Consider the following 16,081-nt stretch of genomic DNA (forward strand, 5'->3'; position numbering starts at 1 on the left):
TGAGTAGAATGGTGCACCTACCATGAAAATATACACAATATACAGTATATATGACAGGTCAGCTTCATAATTCCAAAAAGATTAAATGTGATTCAATGGGGCCTTATAATGACCACTGTGAGGATCGACAACATCCAGACCATGTCTGTGCAATCTAAGGACCATATCTTTACTTTTTTTTAAACTGTATTTGCTGATGTGAGTTCTCCAACATTGAAGAACCTTATCTCAACATTGAAGAATCTTATCTGATATTGTTTTCTATTTCCTCTTCAGATAAAAGTATCAGTGAGGAAATGTCACAGATGAGGAATGGTGAGTGTATAATGGTCTCAATGGTCATGTCACAATGCATTTCATGGGTTCCATATATTCCACTTCCTCAGGCTCTGTGAAACACTTGGAGGGGTCTCAGGGATTATCCCTTTAACATAAAAAAGGATACCATTCTATTAGCCCTCTTCTATTGTCCCACAATAGTGGGTGATCCTTAGGGAGGACAGAGGCTATATAGCTGCATATCACAACCTTTCACCATCCAATAAACCATCTTGTAGTATATGTGTTACCTGGGTAAGGCAAAGGCACGGCATAAGGGTTGAGATCCACCCTGCTACTGTCATCTAGGATCTTGAACTCATCTAATGTGCCTACAACAAAGAAGGTACTGTATCTATTCTAGGGTGGGAAAGCCAACGTTATACTGTGAAACAAGTGATTTTTTTATTGCCTATACATTGTGGATTCTGTAAATAGGCCAGGTGTGGCTCTCAATCGCTGTACTTTTACATTTTTTGTGAATACATTTGTATAATTTTATTAACGGTTAACTGTATATTATCAGGTTAAATAAATAAAGTTTTGTTTAATGTTCTGTGGGTGTATTGGAGTGTAGATCCACAGTAATCTGAGACAAGCCACCATTGTTATCATTACAGATTCTCTTTCCAGTGAAGTTCAGAGCATTTGGGGAGCTGTGAGGAACCTGGAAAAAGTCCAAACAGCAAGCAGTAAGATTATCTTATTCCAATCACTGGAACACTTACCCATCAAACCACCTTTCACCACAGTGTGCAAACAGGATGTAGATATCACAAACCCTCTTTCTGTCTTTTTGTAGAGCAAATGTATCCAGATATCAAACAAATTAGGTGAATTTTAATAACAAAAAAACTGACATTACAGGTCCATGACATGATGGGTCCTCTTCTGTCCTCTGCAGTGGGTGGTTCTTGAGTCCTGACATCATGGCTCTGTGATATTACAGTTCCTATTCTGTCATCAGCAGTGGGTGGGTCCTGACCTCATGGGTCCTCTTCTGTCCTCAGCAGTGGGTGGGTCCTGACCTCATGGGTCCTCCTCTGTCCTCAGCAGTGGGTGGGTCCTGACCTCATGGGTCCTCTTCTGTCCTCAGCAGTTGGTGGGTCCTGACCTCATAAGTCCTCTTCTGTCCTCAGCAGTAGGTGGGTTTTGACCTCAGGTGTCCTCATCTGTCCTCAGCAGTGGGTGGATCCTGATGTGATGGGTCTGTGACATGATGGATCCTCTTCTGCCCTCAACAGTAGGTGGGGCCTTACCTTGTGGGTTCTCTTCTGTCATCAGAAGTGGGTGGGTCCTGACCTCATGGGTCCTCTTTTGTCCTCAGGAGATGGTGGGACCTGTTGTTATGGGTACATGACATGATGGGTCCTCTTCTGTCCTCAGCAGTGGGTGGGTCCTGACCTTGTGCGTTCTCTTTTATCTTCAGCAGTGGGTGGGTCCTGACCTCATTGGTCCTCTTTGGTCCTCAGCAGTGTGGTGGGGGTCCTCATATGATGGGTCTACGACATGATGGGTCCTCTTCTGTCCCTAGCAGTGGGTGGTTCCTGACCTCATGGGTTATCTTCTGTCCTCAGCAGTAGGTGGGTCCTGACATCACGGATCCATGACATGATGGATCCAATTCTATCCTCAGCAGTGGGTGGGTCCTGACATCATGGTTCCTATTCTGTCCTCAGCAGTGGGTGGGTTCATTACATGGTGGGTCCTCTTTTGTCCTTAGCAGTGGCTGGACCCTGACATCATGGGTTCTCTTTTGTCCTTAGCAGTGGGTGAGTCCTAACCTCATGGGTTCTCTTCTGTCCTCCGCAGAGAGTAGGTTCTGATCTTATGGTTCCTCTTTTGTCCTCAGCAGAAAGTGGGTTCCTCTTCATTCCTCAGCAGAGGGTAGGTTCTGACCTCATGGTTCCTCTTCTGTCCTCAGCAGAGGGTAGGTTCTGACCTCATGGTTCCTCTTCTGTCCTCAGCACTGGGTGAATCTTGAATGCTGCAGAGAGCAGACCTTATAATGACAAGGTGTTGCCCTCAGCAGCATGCTTCTGTGAACCCATGGATGACATACCCACGGGGGGGGTAGGACTTTGACTTTGACACCCTGAGTTCACAGGATGTGGGTTAAGCGACACTGGACATCATTCAATCTGGAAAACTATAATTACTGCAAGGAACATATCCAGAGATGCTTTTTTTTTATTTTATTTTTGGTATTAAACTAAAGTTGGGCTTGAAATCAGACCTTTTATCAAATAGGATTTCTACTGCCTGGTCCACCATGTTCCATGGTGATCATAAATGGTAATAGTCCTGAAACATTGTATTACGTGTAGAAACCGCTTCTCCAGAATCCCAATATGGTCACATGACTAAATGCCTAGGATCAAAGTTCAGACTGGTGGATTTTTCTCTTTGGCAGAAACCATGTGAACCCAAAAGAGATGGGCAAGGTAGTGGGTGTGTCTTAAATGAATGTATGTAGAGTAAGAGAGGTCTATAATGATAAACCTGATTATACTAATTGATGTTGGTTTTCCTCTCTTTCTCAGATTCCGACGTGAAGTATAATTTAACATATGAAGTCATGGGTAATTATGTACTGCTCAATGTACTGTATATTAGAATGGATAGATAGAAAAATATATTATTATTATTATTATTATTATACAGGACTTATATAGCCACCAGCAATAGAAAAATCACAAGCCTTGATATAATCAGTAAGGATGAGCCGAACACCCTCCGGTTCAGTTCCCACCAGAACTTGCGAACAGGCAAAAAATTCGGACAAACACATGAACACTGTTAATCACTTGCCGCCCGCCCTATTACAAAATGACGGCGGCAAAGTGGTTTGATATCCCTGACCGGACGTCATATGACGTGATCAGGATATCGGGGCGCGCATCACGGCGATCGTTGTTGCGGGGTGTCAGTCTGACATACCACAACACCGATCTAGGTAAAGAGTCTCTGACGGAGACTCTTTACCACGTGATAAGCTGTGTCCAATCACGGCGGATCACGATGTAAATAGGAAGAGCCGGTGATCGGCTGTTCCTCACTCACGTCTGACAGATGCGAGTAGAGGAGAGCCGATCGGCGGCTCTCCTGACAGGGGGGTTTGTGCTGATTGTTTATCAGCACAGCCCCCCCTCGGATCCTACCCAGGACCACCAGGGAAGCCGCCCAGGACCACCAGGGAAGCCATCCACACTGGACCACCAGGTATGTCCCTAGACCCCCAGGGAAATACTAATCAGTGCAAAGGCAGCTGCCAATCAATGCCCAGGCAGCTGCCAATCAGTGCCCACTCCAATGCCTACCACTGCCAGTGCCACCAGGGAAGCCTATCAGTGCCTCATATCAGTGCCGCGTATCAGTGCCCATCAGTGCTACGTATCAGTGCCCATCAGTGCCGCCTATCAGTGCCCAGCAGTGCCGCCTATCAGTGCCGCCTATCAGTGCCACCCTATCAGTGCCCAGCAGTGCCGCCTTTCAGTGCCCATCAGTGTCGCCTATCAGGGCCCCTGGACGATGTGACCTATCATGAAACGCCGCGTAGGGCGAGCGACACGCTGACGTCACCAACGTGTCTTCCATTGATCGTTCAGCAGGACGGGTTGATCCGTGTGCTACCGGCCGGCGCACCGGACAAACAAGGCTTGCTATATCTGATTTGATGTAAGTGTTTTACCATATATATTTTAAATAAACCAAGAGATTTTACACTATGGAGCGCCTATGTTCTTTCTCAATATGCATATCCATGGTTGATCTCCTTTGGCTATGAGGAGAGCTGTGAACATTAGGAGCCCTGCTGAGGAGATTTAGAAGCGGCCATCGCCCCTATTTCAGCCTTAGAGTTGACTTGTCGTTTATACTCTGCAGAAGTGTTTATATTCCAGCTTCCCTTGATCCTCTGTAGTGGGGGATCGTGGGCTTCCGGTAAGCAGTCACCCCTTACCTACTGGTGGTGGATTCTTCCTTCACAAGATGTGACCTGCACCAACCACTTCATGTAATGGGACTTTTTACACGGGGACTATTCCCTTATTCTCTTTATTATCGTTCCTTTGCACTTAACTAGATTTCTCATATTCACCATTTGTACTCATGGCACAGCACTGTGATATTATATATGAGTAGGTGGGATGCTCAAAATGTTATCACTTATCAAATATGTGCTTTGTTTATTATCACAGTTTGATTCGTTTTAATCCACTTTGATTATTTATCTAGCGCGATTCTATTGTTTTTCCTATATTTTGCACTGTATTTTTGTTATTCAGGAGAATTGCTGCTGTTTATGTTCTTTATATACCTTCACACTCACTTGTTCACTCAATCTATTCATTTATGGTTTTTTGTTTCTGTTAGCGCAGTTTGACCCCCATTTTTTTTTTTCCACCTTATCAGTGCCCAGCAGTGCCGCCTTTCAGTGCCCATCAGTGTCGCCTATCAGTGCCCATTAGTGCCAACCAGTGCCACCCATGAGTGCCCATCAGTGCTGCCTATCAATGCCCATCAGTGCTGCATATCAGTGCCACCCATCAGTGTCGCCTACCAGTGCCCATCAGTGCCGCATACCAGTGCCCATCCTCAGTGCCCACTCATTGGTGCCACCTCATCGGTGCCGCCATATCAGTGCCTGTCAGTGCCGCCTTATCAGTGCTCATCCGTGAAAGAGAAAAGTTACTTATTTACAATTTTTTTTAACAGAAACAAAAGCAAAACTTTTATTTTTCTCAAAATTTTCGGTCTTTTTTTATTTGTTTAGCAAAAAATAAAAACCGCAGAGGTGATCAAATACCACCAAAAGAAAGCTCTATTTGTGGGAACAAAATGATAAAAATTTAGTTTGGGTACAGTGTAGCATCACCGGGCAATTGTCATTCAAACTGCGACAGCGCTGAAAGCTGAAAATTGGTCTGGGCGGGAAGGTGTCTAAGTGCCCGGTATTGAAGTGGTTAAAGGCTATGGGACACGAACATGAAAAATCAAAAGTGCTAATTTTAAAGGCTTATATGCAAGTTATTGTCATAAAAAGTGTTTGGGGACCCGGGTCCTGCCCCAGGGGACATGGATCAATGCAAAAAAAAGTTTTAAAAACAGCCGTTTTTTCAGGAGCAGTGATTTTTTTAATGCTTAAAGTGAAACAATAAAAATGAAATATTCATTTAAATATTGTGCCTGGGGGGTGTCTATAGTATGCCTGTAAAGTGGCACATTTTTCCTGTGCTTAGAACAGTCCCTGCATAGAATGACATTTCTAAAGGAAAAAATGTCATTTAAAACTGATTGCGGCTGTAATGAATTGTCGGGTTCCGACAATATAGATAAAACTCATTGAAAAAAAAGGGCATGGTTTCCCCCCAGTCCATTACCAGGCCCTTTGGGTCTGGTATGAATATTAAGGGGAACCCCGAACTAAAATTTAAAAGAAAATTACTCAGGGGTCCCCCCAAAATCCATACCAGGCCCTTCAGGTCTGGTATGGATATTAAGGGGAACCCTGCCCCAAATTTAAAAAAAAAATGGCGTAGGTGTCCCCTCCAAAATCCATACCAGACCCTTATCCGAGCACGCAACCTGGCAGCCGCAGGAAAAGAGGGGGGACGAGAGAGCGCCTCTCCTGAACCATACCAGGCCACATGCCCTCAACATGGGGGGGTGCTTTGGAGTCACCCCCAAAGCACCTTGTCCCCATGTTGATGGGGACAAGGACCTCATCCCCACAACCCTTGCCTGGTGGTTGTGGGGGTCTGTGGGCGGGGGGCTTATCGGAATCTGGAAGCCCCCTTTAACACCCAGATCCTGCCCCCCCCCCCTATGTGAATTGGTAAAAAGGTACATTGTACCCATACTATTTCACAAAAAAAGTGTCAAAAATAGTAAAAATGACAGGAGACACTTTGGGACAAGTCCTTTATTAAAAAATTAATAAATAAAAATGTCCCACTATGTAAATCCATCTCACGCCGCCCGATGGACCGAAAAAAGAAAAAAAACTGCAACAGCTCCGCCTCCATGAGAGGCTCCCACACACTGCATGCTTCCTTTTGATGACAGCTCTTATATAGCTGAGGCGAGGCCACCCGGTGACATAAACGGGTGACCCTGACCCCCCCCCGATGCCACGTGACGTCAGAGGAAGGCAGGGTCACCCATTTACGTCACCGAGTGGCCCCCGCCCTCAGCTATATAACAGCTGTTATCGAGAAGAAGCGTCAATCGGCGGGAGACTCCCATGGAGGCGGAGCTGTTGCTTTTTTCAGTCCGTCGGGCGGTGTGAGATGGATTTATATTGCGGGACATTTTTATTTTTTTATTTTTTAATAAAGGACTTGTCCCAAAGTGGCTCTTGTAATTTTTACTATTTTTGACACTTTTTTGTGAAATGGTAGGGGTACAATGTCCCTGTTACGAATTCACATGGGGGGGGTAGGCCGGGATCTGTGGGTCCCCTTGTTAAAGGGGGCTTCCAGATTCTGATAAGCCCCCCGCCCACAGACCCCCACAACCACTGGACAAGGGTTGTGAGGATGAGGCCAGCGGAGCTGTTGCATTTTTTTTTTTTCGGTCTGTCGGGCGGCGTGAGATGGATTTACATCGAGGGACATTTTTATTTATTTATTTTTTTAATAATTACAACAGGGGGACCCTGTTGGGGGTCTGGTATGGATTTTTTTTTTATTTGGTGCAGGGTTCCCCTTAATGTCCATACCAGACCTAAAGGGCCTGGTATGGAATTTGGAGGGACCCCCACGCAATTTTTTTTTAAATTTTGGTTCGAGGTTCCCCTTAACCAGTTGCCGACCGCCGCACGACGATGTACGTCGACAGAGCGGCACGGGCAGGCAAAAGGGCTTACATGTACGTCCTTGCCTGCCCGCGGGTGGGGGGTCCGATCGGACCCCCCCCGGTGCCTGCGGCGGTCGGCAAATCTCCCCCGGCGATCGGTGGTGAGGGGGAGGCCATCCATTCGTGGCCCCCCCCCTCACGATCGCTCCCAGCCAATGGGATCATTTCCCTGCCTCTGTATTGTACACAGAGGCAGAGGAAATGATGTCATCTCTCCTCGGCTCGGTATTTTCCGTTCCGGGCCGAGGAGAGAAGACTGTAATGTGAGTGCACCAACACTACACACACAGTAGAACATGCCAGGCACACAAAACACCCCCGATCCCCCCCCCGATCGCCCCCCGATCCCCCCCAATCACCCCCCCCCTGTCACAAACTGACACCAAGCAGGTTTTTTTTTTTCTGTTTACTGTATTGGTGTCAGTTTGTGACAGTTACAGTGTCAGGGCAGTGAGTGTTAGGCCCCCTTTAGGTCTAGGGTACCCCCCTAACCCCCCCTAATAAAGTTTTAACCCCTTGATCACCCCCCGTCACCAGTGTCGCTAAGCGATCATTTTTCTGATCGCTGTATTAGTGTCGCTGGTGACGCTAGTTAGGGACGTAAATATTTAGGTTCGCCGTCAGCGTTTTATAGCGACAGGGACCCCCATATACTATCTAATAAATGTTTTAACCCCTTGATTGCCCCCTAGTTAACCCTTTCACCACTGATCACCGTATAACTGTTACGGGTGACGCTGGTTAGTTTGTTTATTTTTTATAGTGTCAGGGCACCCGCCGTTTATTACCGAATAAAGGTTTAGCCCCCTGATCGCCCGGCGGTGATATGCGTCGCCCCAGGCAGCGTCAGGTTAGGGCCAGTACCGCTAACACCCACGCACGCAGCATACGCCTCCCTTAGTGGTATAGTATCTGTACAGATCAATATCTGATCCGATCAGATCTATACTAGCGTCCCCAGCAGTTTAGGGTTCCCAAAAACGCAGTGTTAGCGGGATCAGCCCAGATACCCGCTAGCACCTGCGTTTTGCCCCTCCGCCCGGCCCAGCCCAGCCCACCCAAGTGCAGTATCGATCGATCACTGTCACTTACAAAACACTAAACGCATAACTGCAGCGTTCGCAGAGTCAGGCCTGATCCCTGCGATCGCTAACAGTTTTTTTGGTAGCGTTTTGGTGAACTGGCAAGCACCAGCCCCAGGCAGCGTCAGGTTAGCGCCAGTAGCGCTAACACCCACGCCACGCACCGTACACCTCCCTTAGTGGTATAGTATCTGAACTGATCAATATCTGATCTGATCCGATCAGATCTATACTGGCGTCCCCAGCAGTTTAAGGTTCCCAAAACCGCAGTGTTAGTGGGATCAGCCCAGATACCTGCTAGCACCTGCGTTTTGCCCCTCCGCCCGGCCCAGCCCAGCCCACCCAAGTGCAGTATCGATCGATCACTGTCACTTACAAAACACTAAACGCATAACTGCAGCGTTCGCAGAGTCAGGCCTGATCCCTGCGATCGTTAACAGTTTTTTTGGTAGCGTTTTGGTGAACTGGCAAGCGCCAGCGGCCTAGTACACCCCGGTCGTAGTCAAACCAGCACTGCAGTAACACTTGGTGATGTGGCGAGTCCCATAAGTGCAGTTCAAGCTGGTGAGGTGGCAAGCACAAGTAGTGTCCCGCTGCCACCAAGAAGACTAACACAGGCCCGTCGTGCCCATAGTGCCCTTCCTGCTGCATTCGCCAATCCTAATTGGGAACCCACCACTTCTGCAGCGCCCGTACTTCCCCCATTCACATTCCCAACCAAATGCAGTCGGCTGCATGAGAGGCATTTTTATGTCCTCCCGAGTACCCCTACCCAACGAACCCCCCAAAAAAGATGTTGTGTCTGCAGTAAGCGCGGATATAGGCGTGACACCCGCTATTATTGTCCCTCCTGTCCTGACAATCCTGGTCTTTGCATTGGTGAATGTTTTGAAAGCTACCATTCACTAGTTAAGTATTAGCGTAGGGTACAGCATTGCACAGACTAGGACACACTTTCACAGGGTCTCCCAAGATGCCATCGCATTTTGAGAGACCCGAACCTGGAACCGGTTACAGTTATAAAAGTTACAGTTACAAAAAAAGTGTAAAAAAAAAAAAAAAACACAAACAAAAATATAAAATAAAAAATAATAGTTGTCGTTTTATTGTTCTTTCTCTCTCTATTCTCTCTATTGTTCTGCTCTTTTTTACTGTATTCTATTCTGCAATGTTTTATTGTTATTATGTTTTATCATGTTTGCTTTTCAGGTATGCAATTTTTTATACTTTACCGTTTACTGTGCTTTATTGTTAACCATTTTTTTGTCTTCAGGTACACCATTCACGACTTTGAGTGGTTATACCAGAATGATGCTTGCAGGTTTAGGTATCATCTTGGTATCATTCTTTTCAGCCAGCGGTCGGCTTTCATGTAAAAGCAATCCTAGCGGCTAATTAACTTCTAGACTGCTTTTACAAGCAGTGGGAGAGAATGCCCCCCCCCACCGTCTTCCATGTTTTTCTCTGGCTCTCCTGTCTCAACAGGGAACCTGAGAATGCAGCCGGTGATTCAGCCAGCTGACCATAGAGCTGATCAGAGACCAGAGTGGCTCCAAACATCTCTATGGCCTAAGAAACCGGAAGCTACGAGCATTTTATTACTTAGATTTCGCCGGATGTAAATAGCGCCATTGGGAAATTGGGGAAGCATTTTATCACACCGATCTTGGTGTGGTCAGATGCTTTGAGGGCAGAGGAGAAATCTAGGGTCTAATAGACCCCAATTTTTTCAAAAAAGAGTACCTGTCACTACCTATTGCTATCATAGGGGATATTTACATTCCCTGAGATAACAATAAAAATGATTAAAAAGAAAAAAAAATGAAAGGAACAGTTTTAAAATAAGATAAAAAAGCAAAAAAATAATAAAGAAAAAAAAAAAAAAAAAAAAAGCACCCCTGTCCCCCCTGCTCTCGCGCTAAGGCGAACGCAAGCGTCGGTCTGGCGTCAAATGTAAACAGCAATTGCACCATGCATGTGAGGTATCACCGCAACGGTCAGATCGAGGGCAGTAATTTTAGCAGTAGACCTCCTCTGTAAATCTAAAGTGGTAACCTGTAAAGGCTTTTAAAGGCTTTTAAAAATGTACTTATTTTGTTGCCACTGCACGTTTGTGCGCAATTGTAAAGCATGTCATGTTTGGTATCCATGTACTCGGCCTAAGATCATCTTTTTTATTTCATCAAACATTTGGGCAATATAGTGTGTTTTAGTGCATTAAAATGTAAAAAAGTGTGTTTTTTCCCCCAAAAATGCGTTTGAAAAATCGCTGCGCAAATACTGTGTGAAAAAAAAAATGAAACACCCACCATTTTAATCTGTAGGGCATTTGCCTTAAAAAAATATATAATGTTTGGGGGTTCAAAGTAATTTTCTTGCAAAAAAAAATAATTTTTTCATGTAATCAAAAAGTGTCAGAAAGGGCTTTGTCTTCAAGTGGTTAGAAGAGTGGGTGATGTGTGACATAAGCTTCTAAATGTTGTGCATAAAATGCCAGGACAGTTCAAAACCCCCCCAGATGACCCCATTTTGGAAAGTAGACACCCCAAGCTATTTGCTGAGAGGCATGTCGAGTCCATGGAATATTTTATATTGTGACACAAGTTGCGGGAAAGAGACAATTTTTTTTTTTTTTTGCACAAAGTTGTCACTAAATGATATATTACTCAAACATGCCATGGGAATATGTGAAATTACACCCCAAAATACATTCTGTTGCTTCTCCTGAGTACGGGGATACCACATGTGTGAGACTTTTTGGGAGCATAGCCGCGTACGGGACCCCGAAAACCAAGCACCGCCTTCAGGCTTTCTAAGGGCGTAAATTTTTGATTTCACTCTTCACTGCCTATCACAGTCTCGGAGGCCATGGAATGCCCAGGTGGCACAAACCCCCCCCAAATGACCCCATTTTGGAAAGTAGACACCCAAAGCTATTTGCTGAGCGGTATAGTGAGTATTTTGCAGACCTCACTTTTTGTCACAAAGTTTTGAAAATTAAAAAAAGAAAAAAAAATTTTTTTTTTTTGTCTTTCTTCATTTTCAAAAACAAATGAGAGCTGCAAAATACTCACCATGCCTCTCAGCAAATAGCTTGGGGTGTCTACTTTACAAAATGGGGTCATTTGGGGGGGCTTTGTGCCACCTGGGCATTCCATGACCTCCGAAACTGTGATAGGCAGTGAAGAGTGAAATCAAAAATGTACACCCTTAGAAATCCTGAAGGCGGTGATTGGTTTTCGGGGTCCCGTAGGCGGCTAGGCTCCTAAAAAGTCCCACACATGTGGTATCCCCGTACTCAAGAGAAGCAGCAGAATGTATTTTGGGGTGCAATTCCACATATGCCCATGGCCTGTGTGAGCAATATATCATTTAGTGACAACTTTGTGCAAAAAAAAAAAAAATTAAAAAAAAAATTGTCACTTTCCCGCAACTTCAAAATATAAAATATTCAAAATATAAAATATTCCATGGACTCAACATGCCTCCCAGCAAAAAACTTGGGGTGTCTACTTTCCAAAATGGGGTCATTTGGGGGGGGTTTGTGCCATCTGGGCATTTTATGGCCTTCAAAACTGTGATAGGTAGTGAGGAGTAAAATCAAAAATGTACGCCCTTAGAAATCCTGAAGGCAGTGATTGGTTTTCGGGGCCCCGTATGCGGCTAGGCTCCCAAAAAGTCCCACACATGTGGTATCCCCGTACTCAGGAGAAGCAGCTAAATGTATTTTGGGGTGCAATTCCACATATGCCCATGGCCTGTGTGAGCAATATATCATTTAGTGACAACTTTTTGTAATTTTTTTTTTTTTTTTTTGTCATTATTCAATCACTTGGGACAAAAAAAATGAATATTCAATGGGCTCAACATGCCTCTCAGCAATTTCCTTGGGGTGTCTACTTTCCAAAATGGGGTCATTTGTGGGGGTTTTGTACTGCCCTGCCATTTTAGCACCTCAAGAAACGACATAGGCAGTCATAAATTAAAGGCTGTGTAAATTCCAGAAAATGTACCCTAGTTTGTAGGCGCTATAACTTTTGCGCAAACCAATAAATATACACTTATTGACATTTTTTTTACCAAAGACTTGTGGCCAAATACATTTTGGCCTAAATGTATGACTAAAATTGAGTTTATTGGATTTTTTTTAGAACAAAAAGTAGAAAATATAATTTTGTTTCAAAATTTTCGGTCTTTTTCCGTGTATAGCGCAAAAAAATAAAAACGGCAGAGGTGATCAAATACCATCAAAATAAAGCTCTATTTGTGGGAAGAAAAGGACACAAATTTCGTTTGGGTACAGCATTGCATGACCGCACAATTAGCAGTTAAAGCGACGCAGTGCCAAATTGGAAAAAGTGCTCTGGTCAGGAAGGGGGTAAATCCTTCCGGTCCTGAAGTGGTTAATAATCATACCAGACCCAAAGGGCCTGGTAATGGACTGGGGGGGGGGGGGACCCATGCCGTTTTTTTTCAATGAGTTTTATCTATATTGCCGGGATCCGACAATTCATTACAGCCGCGATCAGTTTTAAATGACAGTTAGCTGGACGTTAGCAAGAAGTTTAGCAACCTCGTCTATAGTAGATAGATTAGATAGATAGACAGACAGACAGACAGACAGACAGACAGACAGACGTGAAGGAGGATCATATATCCCACGAGTACCTGTGTGTATAAAGCAGAGGTCTCCAAACTTTTCAATATTTCTGGGCCAAAAAAAGGCAGTTTTTTGAATGAATGAATACAATTTAGATCATTATTATTATAATAATACGCGATTTATATAGCGCCAACAGTTTACGCAGCGCTTTACAATGTAGAGGGGGGACAACACAATTACAGTACAAGTCAATACTAAAGGTACAGGAGGGCCCGGCTCGTAGAGCTTACATTCTAAAGGGAGGGGGTGGTGGTACAAAAGGTAATAGATGAATATGTTTTGCTTTAAACATGATCCACTATTTAGAATAAGTAAAACAAAGCCGAGAAATTATAAATAACCTTGAGCCCATCAGAGAACCTCCTTACATCGGGGGCCCAATCAGAGTCCTCAACAAAGTCCACCCTTACATCAGAGTTTCCCCTCACATCAGAATCCCCATTATAGTCCCCTTTACATCAGACCCCCCCCCCCGCCCTTACAAGGGGTCCCTATCACAGTCCTTTCTTACATTATGGTCCCCATCGGAGTACCCCAATATATCGGGGTCCCATCAGAGTCCCCCTTACATCAAACTTGTCATTACATCATAGTCTTCCTTGCATTCGAATACCCATCAGATTCTTCCCTTACACCAGAGTCCCCATAAATGCCTCCCTTACATCAGGCCCCCCCCACCACTCTCACTTCCAACAGAGTCTCTCCTACGTCTGGGTCCCCATCAATGTCTGTAGTTACATCAGAGTCTATCCTTACATTAGGGTCCCCACTGGAGTTCTTCTTTACATCAGGGTCCCATCAGAGTACCCCATTACATCTAGATTTCATCAGAGTCTTCTCTTACATCAGAGTACCTATAAGAGTCACCCCTTACATTAGAGTCCCCATGAGAGTCTTCCCTTACAGCATAGTCCCCATAAGAGTCTTCCCTTACAGCAGAGTCCCCATAAGAGTCAACCCTTACATCAGGGTCCCCATCAGAGTTTCTCTTAAAGTGGTTCTAAAGACAGAAGGTACATTCTATGCATTAAGATAAAAAACCTTCTTAACCATCCCCCCTCATGCCCCCTTATACTTACCTGAGCCCCATTTCGATCCCATTTCGATCCCGCAATGTTTCACGAGAGCCTCGGCTGTCCAGGGACCTCATTGGCTGAGACAGCATTGGCTCCCACTGCTGTCAATCAAAGTCAGTGAGCCAATGAGGAGACAGAGCCGTGGCTCAGTGTCTGAATGGACACACAGAACAGAGGCTCGGGTGCCCCCATAGTAAGCTGTTTGCTGTAGGGGGCACTCCACAGGAGTAAGGGGCAGGGATCACCAGCAGGGGACCCGAGAAGAAGAGGATTGGGGCTGCTCTGTGCAAAACCATAACACAGAGCAGGTAAATATAATATGTTTGTTATTTTTAAACAAAAAACAAGACTTTAATATTACTTTAAAGGAGAGTCTTCCCTCACATCCAGATCCCCGTCAGAGTCCCCTTTATCATCCTTTTTACATAAGAGTCTCCCCTACACCAGAGTCCCCATCAGAGTCTTGCCTATATTAACCACTTAAGGACCGGCGCATGACTATGTACGTCAGCACAATGGCACGGCTGGGCAAATGGGCGTATATATACATCCATTTGAATTTCCCGCCGTGTCATTGCATGCGCGCCGCCCAGGAGCTCCGTGAGTCGGGTCGCGGGTCCCGCGGACTCGATCGCCGCGGGGATACCCGCGATCGTCTCACGGAGAGCAGGAACGGGGAGATGCTGATGTAAACAGCATCTCCCCGTTCTGCCTAGTGACAGTGTCACTCGATCTCTGCTCCCTGTCATCGGGAGCAGAGATCAGTGATGTCACATACACAGCCCAACCCCCCTACAGTTAGAAAACACCTCCCTAGTACTGACTTAACCCCTCCCCGCCCCCTAGTGGTTAACCCCTTCACTGCCAGTCTCATTTACACAGGAATCAATGCATTTTTATAGCACTGATCGCTGTATAAATGACAATGGTCCCAAAAATGTGTCAAAAATGTCCGACATGTCCGCCCTAACGTCGCAGTCACAATAAAAATCGCTGATCGCCACCAAAACGAGTAAAAAAAAATATTAATAAAAATGCCATAAAACTACCCCCTATTTTGTAGACGCTATAACTTTTGCGCAAACCAATCAATAAACGCTTATTGCGATTTTTTTTTTTACCAAAAATATGTAGAAGAATACGTATCGGCCTAAACTGAGGAAAAAAAATGTTTTTTTATATATTTTTGGGGGATATTTATTATAGCAAAATGTAAAAAATAATGCTTTTCTTTCAAAATTGTCGCTCTTATTTTGTTTATAGCGCAAAAAATAAAAATCGCAGAGGTGATCAAATACCACCAAAAGAAAGCTCTATTTGTGGGGAAAAAAGGACGTCAATTTTGTTTGAGAGCCACGTCACACACGACCACGCAATTGTCAGTTAAAGCGACGCAGTGCCGAATCGCAAAAGGTGCTCTGGCCTTTAGCCAGCCAAATGGTCCGGGGCTTAAGTGGTTAAAGTCCCCATTGACATCAGGGTGCCCAACAGAGTCCCCCCTTACATCAGAGTCCACCCTTACCTCACACACTTACAGGGTGGCTGGGAGCCTGAGAGCCCGGGAGTGCGGTTGTAGCAGGTCTATGGAGGAGCAATGGTCCTCCTGTAAATGCTGGGGCAAGCAATTGATTGGTTGTTAGGACACCAGCAGCCCTAGCTACCAATGATGGTATACTGACAGTGCAACCGGGGGAACCTCCACTGGGGACCAGGAAGGGTGGATATTGGATATAAATGAAGACTGTAGGAGTGTGAGGGACCACTAACCCCGAGCTGCGGGCCAGATAAAATCTTGTAGTGGTCTTCAATTTGGAGACCTCTGGTATAAAAGGAAGCCAGCTCTCTCCTGACATTCTGTGTATTTCAGCTTCCTTTTCCAGCGACATTCAGAGGATTTTGGGACTTTTGGGGAAAGTGGCAGAAGAGCTCCAGAAAACGAAAAGTAAGTTTATCTTAAATTATTTCCTCCAAAAATTCTCCAAGGATCCACAATACATCTACTGATGGCTGAACCTTCGTAAGTCCAAATAAAGATAAAAACCTCAATAATTTATATTATAGTTATAATTGTACGTTTTACATCA

At 45.1% G+C, this 16,081-nt stretch overlaps 1 protein-coding gene across 1 annotated transcript in view; it reads left to right on the forward strand.

Annotated features, from left to right (window-relative positions):
- Nucleotides 1-16,081, forward strand: part of LOC141133731 (C-type lectin domain family 10 member A-like) — an 87,053-nt gene that overhangs the window by 27,089 nt on the left and 43,883 nt on the right. The window contains exons 4-7 of the mRNA XM_073623254.1: nt 277-315; nt 939-1,010; nt 2,862-2,900; nt 15,865-15,939. Coding sequence (XP_073479355.1) covers nt 277-315; nt 939-1,010; nt 2,862-2,900; nt 15,865-15,939 — 225 coding nt within the window. The remainder of the gene's footprint in view (nt 1-276; nt 316-938; nt 1,011-2,861; nt 2,901-15,864; nt 15,940-16,081) is intronic.

The sequence above is a fragment of the Aquarana catesbeiana genome, linkage group LG03 (genome assembly GCF_042186555.1).
Source record: "Aquarana catesbeiana isolate 2022-GZ linkage group LG03, ASM4218655v1, whole genome shotgun sequence".
Taxonomy (NCBI): Eukaryota; Metazoa; Chordata; class Amphibia; order Anura; family Ranidae; genus Aquarana; species Aquarana catesbeiana.